Source organism: Poromitra crassiceps (genome assembly GCF_964638095.1).
Source record: "Poromitra crassiceps genome assembly, chromosome: 9".
NCBI lineage: Eukaryota > Metazoa > Chordata > Actinopteri > Beryciformes > Melamphaidae > Poromitra > Poromitra crassiceps.
In genome coordinates, this window is record NC_139630.1 from 4671993 (window position 1) to 4684418 (window position 12426).

The 12426-nt window shown below is 45.7% G+C and overlaps 1 protein-coding gene across 1 annotated transcript in view; it reads left to right on the top strand.

The window, feature by feature from the left end:
* vta1 (vesicle (multivesicular body) trafficking 1) overlaps positions 1–12426 on the top strand; it is a 190482-nt gene that overhangs the window by 112248 nt on the left and 65808 nt on the right. Inside the window, exon 5 of the mRNA XM_083643155.1 lies at positions 1994–2102. Coding sequence (XP_083499281.1) covers positions 1994–2102 — 109 coding nt within the window. The remainder of the gene's footprint in view (positions 1–1993; positions 2103–12426) is intronic.

Below are 12426 nucleotides of genomic sequence, written 5' to 3' on the forward strand. Positions count from 1 at the left end.
CATCGATTTGAATCGTTACGTGTCTCATCGCGATGCATCTAAGAAACGATTTTTCGGCACACCCCTACTATATGGACTGGAGATTGAAAACTTTATTGCCCGTTGAGGCCGACGGGAATATTGTGTTTATGTTTGACTTGTCTCACAGCTCGTTGTAGTGGGCAGATTGAGACATCACGGCTGTGGGCATGTGGAGGAGTTAACACCAGCCACAGGCCAAGTGCTGGGGAATAGACCCTAGTCACGGGGGCCATTCTGTGTCGAAAAGGCAGGGTAAACACAGGTGTAAGCAAAACAGTAATGAAGGTTTCCAACTTCCAATCATGGAAGTTGGAAACCCTCATCCATAAATTGGGGAAAGTATTAACCAAATTAGCATTAATTAATTCATTAGTTGACATGAGCAAGATTAAGATTAAGTCGGTTAGAGGTTGTAAATGTCGGTTTCGATACATTTTCAGTTAATTGCCCAGCCGCTGTGGCCGGCTGACGAAAAAGTGTTTCCTGCCTTGACTCATTGAGTGCATCAGTCAGTTCATCATCATTCATTTAGTCTGTTGGACAGGCAGCCAGGAAGACAGCAGGTGACCACCTGGAGGTATGCTCCCATTTTTAAAGTCCTACGCTCAGGTAAAATATTGAAAGTAATCCAGCACCCACCGTGTCTAGGAGATTAAAAAGTAAAATTCCTCTGGTGATGGCATCAGTTATTTTCTTTATCACATATCAGCGTGTGTGAAAGAGCCGTTCCACGCTAACATTTAGCCTCTTGCCTCTCTGCATGACTCATATTGTGTTATTTCAGCGCCCTGCGTTACGGTAAGTGTTGGGCTGAACAAACACAGTCCCACATGCCAGCAGCAGCAGCAGCCTTACCTCTCCGTCTCTGCTCCATTGTGTTTTTATCCATGTCTCTTATCTGCTGCAGGCAGGAAGTTAGCCATTCATTCTTATCTGGTTCACTTCAGTGTAAACCTGATCTGGTTCACTTCAGTGTAAACCTGATCTGGTTCACTTCAGTGTAAACCTGATCTGGTTCACTTCAGTGTAAACCTGATCTGGTTCACTTCAGTGTAAACCTGATTATTTCTCCTCAATTCTCCTGACCCCACTAACTTCCTACTGCCCCAACTAACTACCCCTACTATCTACCCTCCCACATCGACCCCTACTTCCTGACCTCCATACTGACTTCCAACCACCTACCCCTCCATCCATCACCCACTACCAACTATTACCTACCCTTTACGACCCTTGACCCTGCAACTTACCCCACCCCTGCCAACTAATATCCACCCTCTTATCGCCCCTGCCAAACTACTTGTTACCCTATTCCGTACCAAATACCCCTCACCGCCTTTACTTACCCCGTACCCTCATCCTTTACCACTTCTACCCCTACCCCCTGCCCTCCATTCTCCCTACCAACTACCAACTGATACCTTTATCACACTTGGTACCTACTACCACCAACTTATTGCCTCCCCCTAACTAATACGTACCCAACTACTCCTCACCCCTTGCCCCTACAAACGAATACCTGCCCTTTCACCACCCCTACTCCGTACCTACTACCCCATACCATCTCTATCACTTACCCTTTCCCAACTCCAACCGTTCTCTCCTGCCCTACATACCTACTCCCTACCAACTGCCCCACACTGCCGACTAATACCTACCCTTTGTCACCCCTACCAATGACCCCCATTCCTTACGCCTGCCAAACCAACACCTACCGTTTACCACGCCTACTTCTTACCAATTACCCCAACCTCCTGCTGTACGTATTTTGTCCCTACCATGATCTACCCCATGCCAACTAATACCTGTCATTTTTCCCTCCTACCTTCCACCCCTCCTTTCTACCATCTACCACCCCCCCCCCCCCCCCTTTCCATTCTCTACTTACCCCCCACTCTCACCCCCCCCCCCCCCCCCCCCCTTTCCATTCTCTACTTACCCCCCACTCCCCCCCCCCCCCCCCTCCTTACAGAACATCCAACACAGGAAGTACGCCCGCTGGAAGGCCACCTACATCCACAACTGTCTGAAGAGTGGGGAGACACCTCTGGCCGGGCCCATCGCCATGGAGGGGGAAGAAGGTGGGACACACTGATAGGGCCCTGGAACACACGCACGCACACACACACACACACACACACACACACACACACACACACACACACACACACACACACACACACACACACACACACAAACACACACACACACACACACACACACGCACACACACACACACACACACACAGACACACACACACGCACACACACACACACACACACACACACAGACACACACACGCACAAATAAATTACTGTGACTCCCGTTACGAAAACACCTCCGCTTTCTCTCCTGAGCCGCTCTTTAAGGAATGCTAAGATCAGCTTTCTTTGTTGTTGTTTTGTGTGTGTGTGTGCGTGTGTGTGTGTGTGCGTGCGTGTGTGTGTGTGTGTGCGTGCGTGTGTGTGTTTGTGTGTGTGTGTTTGTGCGTGCGTGCGCTTAGTTCTGTATTGTGTGCCTTATCAGGTCTGAGACTTACAGGAAAGCCCTGCGGTGGAAACTGGAGACTTTGGGAGATCAGTAGTGTGCACAGTGTAGATTAGTAGTGTAGCGTGTGTGTAGCTACATACACCAACAACATTGGTGTGTGTGTGTGTGTGTGTGTGTGTGTGTGTGTGTGTGAGTGAGTGAGGTTATTGTGCCTGCATAAGACGTCGGTCTGTGTCTTTATGTGCGTAACTTGCACTGCGTGTGTGAGAGCGAGCTGATATTTGTTTTATTATCCTCCGTACCGCTCATATCCAGCCTAGATCAACTTTGTGTCGGTGACCTTTGTCATAATGAAAAGCGCTGGCCTCCAATGCAGAAGCCTTACAGCATAAAACCTAACCTTTAGGCCGAGGCTAGGGGAAAACACCAGCAGATCCCAATGAGATTGACCCAATTAATTCAGCAGGAAAATGGCCGCCATAGCCTTTAAAGTTCAGTGCGCTCTGAGAAGCAAGAGGGGACAAATTTGGGGCGGAAACTAACCTTTTTGTCCAGCGGCCACAAGGCCCGGTTCCTCCTAAAGTTCAGCCCCCGGCTTCACTGCTTCACCTGTCGACAAGATGTTTACAGTAGATTAGCACTTCCTCATGGTGCTTTGCTGCCAGTGAGTTAGTCTTAGTCTTAGTGTTAGTGTTAGTCTTAGTCTTAGTCTTAGTGTTGAGGTCCTTACACATCAAGAGCGATGCGAATATATGGCACGAAATTGCGATGCGAGTTTTGACCCACCTGTCAATCACAGCCACAGATGTGTACACGTCGGAAGCGAATTTCTGAAAAATCGACCGTGGTTCGAAAAAATAAACACCGCAATAACGCTCAGCGAAACTTCGCCGTTGGTATGCACGGTTGCATTGACTGATATAGGTTCGGGAAATATTATTGACGTGCGAATTAATCGCACGAAAAAAACGCTCCCGATGTGTAAGGACCTTTAGTCTTAGTGTTAGTCTTAGTGTTAGTCTTAAGGTCCTTACACACCGAGCACGTTTTTTTTGTGCGATTAATTCGCACGTCAATAATATTTTCCGAACCTATATCAGTCAATGCAACCGTGCATACCAACGGCGAAGTTTCGCTGAGCGTTTTTGCGGTGTTTATTTTTTCGAACCACGGTCGATTTTTCAGAAATTCGCTTCCGACGTGTACACATCTGTGGCTGTGATTGACAGGTGGGTCAAAACTCGCATCGCAATTTCGTGCCGTATATTCGCATCGCTCTTGATGTGTAAGGACCTTTAGTGTTAGTGTTAGTGTTAGTCTTAGTCTTAGTCTTAGTCTTAGTGTATGCTATGCTAACTCGCCAGATAGAGTCAAAGTTAAAAAAGCCATTTGTCTGGTGGCTGGTGGTTGTTATACAGAGTGAACTAAAAACAAAGCAAAACACTCAAACAGCTTTTTGAATGGTGGTCCGTGCAGCTAACCTTGCGAGGCAGCTGGATTCAGGAGATCACGATCGCGCGAGAAATCCATCTTGTCATGCTGCCAGATATACGTACGTTTGGACCAATCAGTGACCGAGGAAGGAGGAGGCGGTCCTGTGGTGAAGGAGGAGGCGGTCCTGTGGTGAAGGAGGAGGCGGTCCAGTGGTGAACGAGGAGGCGGTCCTGTGGTTGAAGTTGACGGTGATAAACGGAAGGTTCTGTGTAACAAAGCATCTGGCCCCGTCACGTTACCATGTAGCATTCAAGAAGGAGAAGGTTTCTCATTCCAAAACTCCAAACCTTTGCCTTTAAGTTCCAAGTTGAATTAAGTATTACATTCAATTCAATGATGTTAGTGTTGATAATACAGTACACAGACTGAATGTACATCATATTAGTGGCACTCTTGACTCTATCATGAAGTGCACTGATGATCTGAATCCTTGTGAAAGCAATTAGCCCCGTATTGATTTCCCTTATTAAATCTATAACAATCACAGAAGAGGAGATGAGAAGCAGAGGAGTTTGAGAAGAACTTTTACGCTTTTAAGCTTTGAGACAATTGAGATGTGGATTGTGAAAAGGGGCTGCAGCTTAATATTATGATTGTGATCTATCGGAGCGTAGCAATAGGCAAGGACTTTATTTCTATAGCACATTCATTCACAGAGGCAATTAATTAAAGTGCTTCACAGAGGAATACAAGAGAAATTAAAAAGTGCAAATTACAGGCAAGAGATGCAGAAGATACAAGATGACAAAAAGTCAAATTGTGCGGTTCCATTAGTGTTGAGTAGGCAATGCAGAACAGAGATGTGTGAAGCTTGGAGCTAAAAGTGGTCAGAGTCAGGGCGTGTCTATGATCATGTGGGACGAGTCAGGGCGTGTCTATGATCATGTGGGAGGAGTCAGGGCGTGTCTATGATCATGTGGGAGGAGTCAGGGCGTGTCTATGACCATGTGGGAGGAGTCAGGGCGTGTCTATGATCATGTGGGAGGTTATTCCAGCTCTGTGTTGCATGATCGCAAGACGTTGCTTCACCGTGTTTTCTTCCAACTCTTGGGACAGCCAGTAGGCCAGCCCCAGAAGTTCTAAGAGAGATAACAGTATTCACCTTATGTTCAGACCTTACAGTGGGCCAAATTCTTCCGGGTCCTGTTAACACGTTCACTGCCAATGACGAGTTGAGTCGTCAAAAAAAATCCAACGGTTGACTGCCAATGACGAGTTGAGTCGTCAAAAAAAAAAAAAAAAAAAAAAATTGACGGTGGGACGTGGATCAACGCCCCCCACGTCTCCTATAAAAATATTGGAGCCACCGAACGTGTACAACCCATTCCACCGACCCACTAAGTGGCGACAGTGCTCTCCAGACTAGAAAAAGTCGAGCCAAAACTGCAGGGGAACGCGCAATGAAACCATTCTCATACTGTAAAATGGATTGGCGAAAACGCTTTCGCTTTCGCGCTGATTGCTGGCGGTGGGGGATTGCAAATTTGCATAATAGATTATGGGTGCAACACACTTTGAAACACGCAGCATAAATAAGACCAGAATCGCAAAAGAAACCCCGTTTCTTGGGGTTTCTCAACCGAAAACCCAGAAACGAACGAGCCTCATTCTCATACTGTAGGCGAAAACACTTTCACGCTGGTGCACACGGGCGCACAACGGTGGGGGGTTCCAAAAATAGACTGGGTGGAAAACACACTTTGAAACACGCAGCATAAAGCCTAGAATCGCACAAAGCTTCATCAAAGCTCTCAAACCCAAGAAACGAGTGAGCCCCATCCACACTCCCAGGGAGGGAGGCTGCTCACTGCTCAGACAGGCAGTAGAAACTCGCTTGTGACAAACGCTGCTGAAAGCCACCAGACACGCCCACGGAGGGAGGAGTTTGAAGGAGAGGGCGTTCAGAACTATATTGTTTAGATGTCTGATCTCTCACTGATGCCAAAAATAAATGGTTAAAGTGACTGTTCTGCCTGTTTGATTGAATTTCACAAAACTGCGATTATCTCAGCTTTCAGTCTCAGACGCTGAAACCATGCTGTACTCAACGGCTAATATCTACATAACTACTAACTCTACAAACTAACTCTTTTAGACAGAGAAAGCACACATTCTATTAGTACTTTTGTGAACTTTGTGTTCACAAAGTCCAAGCAGAAAATAATCCTCGGCTCTTGTAAAATGAGGCAGAATCCTCAAAAAAAACCTCTGGCAGAAGCTACCTACAGTAAAAAAAAAACGGCTGGCAGTGAATGTGTTAACACTTCCGGAGGTCACGGCGCAAAATAAAGAGAGTTGTTTTTGGAGCGGACAGTGCAGGGGGTAAAATAAAGAACGTAGCCTACTACTTTGAGCTCGGTACACAGCAAGCAAGCGAGTATCCACTGTTAGCCAGGTCAGATAACGTTATCATCGACAATGACGAGCACTTTCTTGTAAAACATACCTGGACTCCAACAAAGAAAGCTTCAGATAGTTTTCTCTCCTCCGAGCGCTCGAGCCACTTACGTCAATAAGACCCGCAGACGTTAACGTAATTCCCTGGAATGCGAGACTTAACGAGCCAGTTACATGGTGTTGCATTCTTAGATATTGCCGTTTGCTTTTATTTGGTATGTTACATACAATTGGACAAATTATTAGTTAACTCATTCTCTGCCAGGGTCATTTCGGTCTGTGTGCTCCCAGTGCCAGGATTTTGAGCATATTTCCTGATCTTCCAGGACCCACAGAATATTCTGTGCTAGGAATAAAATTACACAACATATCTCACAATAAAGCAGAGACTCTCTTCTTACCCCTTGTAAAAAACTGAAACTCTACCATGTTTCCTTGTTTAGTTACAAGCAGTGGAAGTTAGCTTGTTTTCACTAAAAATGCCCTCCTTGGGAGAGAAATAGGAGAAAAAGAGGTTTTTAGTGAAGGACACCGTTTCAAGCAGAACTCTCTTTTGAGCCTTTTATTTTTTGCCTCAGTGACACATCAGACATACAGTATTTGTTTTCCCAAATAAATAAATAAAAAATAAAAAATAAGAGAATGTATTTGAGGGAGCTGTGTCGGTCCATCCCGCCCAGTGAGCGGCTACAGAGAGAGAGAGTCTGGCCCCTGGGGTTTCTTGACAGATGAGGCTTGGCCGCAGCCTCCTTGCTACAGTATTGTCAGTAAAATGGAAGAACCTCAGAATAAGTTGGAACCTATTTCGAGACATGGTCTTTCCGAAATAGGTGGTGTAGGACTACACACAGGACTGGGACTAGGACTGGACTGCGCCTCCATCGACTCAGAGTCTGAAAACACAAAATATCAAAGTATGATAAATATGTGCACAAAATCAAATAAATAATTTACTTTTACAGTTGCCATGTGGATTTTTAGCTTAGCTTGATAAAAGCATAAACAAATGGAACGAACCCTTATGTGGTCACACTCACACACTCTCACTCTCTCTCTCTCACACACACACACACACACACACACACACACAGGAATAACGAGTGCTGTAACGTTACCTCTCATAACTAACGTTAGCACAGAAGATCACACAATAGCTACGTTAGTGCTGTAAACTTTGAAATGTTTATGTGACACAGACGGCTGTGTGTGATCATTTCATCTCAAACGCGATACAAAAAATAGGCTACTTTTTACCATCGTCATCGCTCTCTCCAAGTGGCACCCATTTCTCCTCCTCCGATTCATCTGTGTCAGACGGATCAGAACGCTGTGAAGGGGAGCCTTCGTCGCCCTGGCGCTCCGTCGTAGAGCAACAACAAAAACGCCGGCGTCTTCCTCGTCATCGTCGCCATCCGAGAACTCTGGGTCGGACTCTGTTTCGACCACAGGCTCCACCCATAAATACTAAACTAGCGGGTTCCTTTTATCAGTTTGACTTGAAACAATGTCACAGGCTGGGAAAGTGTCTGATGTAATGTAAACAACCAAAACATAAAAGTACGTCCGAGTACGTCCTTGGCACAGAACGCCATTGTTAAAAGTACGTCCGGGTACGTCCTTGGCAGAGAATGAGTTAATTCAGAGTTAGATGCTATTTATTTATGTCGATGGTTAGATGATATTGGAGCAGCCAGCCATTTTATTTTATTTTATTTTTTAGCCGGAAGTCGTGACACGACCACACAACTGGGTAAAATGGGCGTGGCTACATAAGGTGAATATACTTATACTTGCTTTTCTACTTGTGTTCATGTGTATAGCCTGTGTCCATGTGTCCAGGTTAGGGCCAAATTCAAATCTGTTTTATTTATCCCAGATTCAGTTTTTTCCCCATTTTAATTGTAATGTAGGCGTTAGGAATTGATATTTGTTGTTTTCTTGATGACTTGTCTCTCTCAGACAGCCTCTTCCACATGTCTCTCAAAGTGGAAACCAAGTTGTGAGGTGTCGTAAGGGTCCCAATCAAGACTGACCTCCTTCTCAGTACGCCCCAATCCAAAATGGAATTATTTTCTAGGCCTATTTTACAGTTACGAAATCATTTAGGTTACTACCATAATTAGGCCTACCTTTTAGCAGTTTCAGCCAAATTATGGAAACTTCTGCAATATTCCTTGTTTTTCCGTTTTGCGGAATTCATATGGCCCTAGTCCGGGTGTGTTGGTCGTGCACGTCCTGTCCAAATGAACACTGCATGTGTGCAGTACGCTCCAAAACGGACATGTAGTTCAAAGTATATCTCCGGCCTGACAGTGCAAACACACTGGAAACGGAAGCGGTGCAGTGCATAAATTCAGCTTGAGCAGGAGCCTGGCCATTCACACCAGGAGCCAGTTGCACCAAGTGGTCTTAACTATGCCTGGTCGTAACTCCTACATCGGTCTTAGTTAAGACCAGTCTTTAGAGTGGATTTACGCCTGTTGCACCAACAGGGCTTACGTCTGGTCTTAACTACGCCGGTCGTAGCAATGCGCATCCATGTGAATTGCCGGGGAATGCCCCCTGATTGGCACAAAAATGTGCCTCGCGACCTGCTTGGAGCGTCACTGTGCCACTACGCTCACTCCGGAGCAAAATGGCGGCGATTGAGTGCCAGACAGTCTGAATGAAATTTAATGTAACGTTCCCAATTCTATGTATTCAATTTTAAAAAACGACCCTCAACATTTGGGAAGGCTAAGCCACACAACTAGTTCGTTATAATCGAACGTCATGCTTTCGAAGGCGACTTTACGATGATGAGGACGGTGAGGACTCAATCACAGCAGATCTCCGCTGATAGACTACCACAGGCACAGGCACCTTACGCCTCCTCCTGACCAGGCGTAATATTTACGACCGGTCTTAGTGAGAAAAAGGCTTGCACCAACCGGCGTAGCTTAAGACCAGTCGTAAGACCACTTGGTGCAACTGGCCCCAGAAGCCCTCTGTTTTGCTCCACAATGCTCACAACTTGTACCGAGTTCATGCCTGGCTGCACGCGGCCAAAAATAAACCAGACATGGAAAGCATCGCTGCAGGCCCGCGAGCTGCCTGCGCCATGCCGCGGCTGGTGTGACCGGTCTAGTCTGTTAACAAGGACGCCGAAATGAAAGTGCCGGCGCTTCCAGATGCTTCGCCTCGCTGCCGTTTCCAGTGTGTTTGCGCCATAAGGGTCCTCGCAGAGTCATAAGGCACAAGCATGTCAGAGATGTATTGGAGTGGATTTCTTCTTCTGGGTAAATAGTGTGGTTATCCTGCCTCTTCCAGCAGTGGGTTGCACCAGCTGTGCGTAAGTTTGAAACGTAACCTAGTTTGAGCGTAAAGTCTCACTAAGTCCGAGTTTACGCACTACTAAAAATATTTGGGTTGCACCAAGTGAAATAGTTACAACGTAGGCCGAAGTTAGAACTTACATTTTACACCTACGTCTTACTAAGGTGTAAAGTCATCCTTAAAGTAGGTAATTGGCACAGCTGGCAATATTGGCACCATGGCGCAGAATTGTTTTGCGTCGGTAACGTGTTCTCTGTGATAAATTACACCCTTTGATATTTATGACTCACGCTTTTGTTTTCCACAAGCATACAAATTAAAATAACAGCAACAATTTAGTGAGGCAGGAAATTAGCCTACAATGCATGATGATGAAGAGCTCACAGATAAACGTTAACAGTAGCCTATTATGATCCTAAACATGTTATTGTAAATCGCTTTGGATAAAAAAAAATGTCACCAATTCTTCTTCCTTACCTTCACCGCCTGCTCTCATGTGCATTGGTGAATGAGGGCTTACCCCAAACAATGTATGAGGCAGTCATAACTAGAGACCGACCGATAATCGGTACACCGATTATCGGCAGCCGATATGACGTCATATGCGCGTTTAATATCTTATCGGTAACGTCTTTAATGTCTCCGATAGGACCGATAAGGTTAGCTTTTTTCAAGGTTAATGCTTACTTTGTCCAGCAGAGCGCGCCACGAGGTCACAGGGCAGCTGCCTTCTATTGTTTCCCCAGCCCCCCTCCCCTCCCCCCTCCCTCTTCTCTTCTCCAAAAACAAGCCCGAAAACAGACAGCAGTGCAACAGGCGTGCTGATTTCCCCCTCTCCCCTCTCTCCCCTCTCTGCTCAGTCCGCTTCAGTCCTCCGCAGCAGCAGCCCGACACACAGGGACAGACACAGTGAAAATGGCAGCGGTTTGTTCTGAGAGTCTGAAGCCGCCCAACGCTTGTAGGGAAAGCAGATGCACGAAGTGAAATGTGGAAGTATTTTGCTTACGTTGCCGACAGCGAAGGCAAGCCCCTGGACACATCAAACGAAGCCAGTCTGTAAAAACGGATAAACATCGAACCAGCCAGGCTATTTCTCTCAGACACGGATCCCAACTTCTTCAAATATTATAGTTCAAAGACTGGTTAGCGAATGTGAACAGGGCCCGAAATTAGAAATTATATTTTAGCTTTGGCAGTGGCGATCAGGGGTCTGTCCGCCACGTGGCGAGTAATGTTTTCACCGTCGCACTTTGGTGTTGCTGCGGCTTCTCCTCTCCTCTCCTCTCCTCTCCTCTATCTGCCTGCTGCTGTCTGAATTTCACAGAGGTGGGGGCTGAGCGCTCCTCTCTCTCACTCACACACACACACACACACACATAGACACACACACACACACACACACACACAGCAGTTACGTGTGTGCTGCGTAAACACCGTGACACACGAATCAGCCACACAGCGCGTCTCTCAAACTCTCCTCCGCTCTCCTACATGTGCTCCTACATTCTTGCAGTTGCGCCCTCACGAGTGGTCAAGCAGTTAACTAGTACTAGTGTACATGTATCCGTTGTCCTGTTTTGTCCTGTGTACTTCACCTACGGTGTCTTTCTCCTTCTGGTAACTTTACGTAGTTTTCAGCTGTATTGACTTTGCTTCACTTTCATGCACGCTGTGGCTTGATGGTCCTCTCTCTCTCTCTCTCTCTCTCTCTCTCTCTCTCTCTCTCTCTCTCTCTCTCTCTCTCTCTCTACTGAAAAAAATTAACCCCTTGCTGCCTCCCAGGTGCAACAGTACCCTCACTCTCTCTCTCTCTGTTAGTATTGTATAGCTGTAGTTTAATGTTAGTATTAGCCTATTACTGTAAATGTACTACAATTTTGGTTGTCTTGCAGTGCAAATTAAACCACCATGGTTAGTGTATTATATTCTTGACTGCAGTGCTGACGATAGTTATATCTTGACTGTGGACTGGCAGTTTTGAATCGGCTTATGACTATTTCATTATATAAACAAACAGCGAAGTTTTGGTTAAGTTAGTTAGTTAGTTAGTTAAGTTATTAAGTTATCCTTTATTTATCCCCTTGGGGAAATTCATCCTCTGCATTTGACCCATCCTCTACTAGGAACCTTCCTAGAACTAGGAGCAGTGGGCAGCCACTGTGCAGCGCCCGGGGACCAACTCCAGTTATTTTGCCAGTACCTTGGTCAGGGGCACTGACAGGAGTATTAACCCTAACATACACAAACATAAACATAACACATAAACAACATGCCATGTTTTTGATAATAAATGAAATAACATTTCTCATTGGAATTTAATTAAAATATGATAGCCTCGAGTAGAGAATATAGGAGAATGTAATGTATTAATAATGTTACATTTACTGTAACTTACTGTACCAGTTTGCATAGTCATATGCTCATATCGGTGCAAAAGCTGTACACAATCCACATAGAAATAGGTCTATTTTCATTCCAGCTCAAAAATTCACTATATCGGTTTCCTTATCGGCTATCGGTGATTTTCCTGCCTCTAGTATCGTTATCGGTATCGGTTTGAAAAAACCATATCGGTCGGTCTCTAGTCATAACTGTAATTCCCAAAAAGGGAAAAGACCCCCAAGAAGTGGGCTCATATAGACCCCCATCACTGCTTAATCTAGATAACCGATTGCTAGCTAAAATATTAGCCCTTAGATTAAATAAAG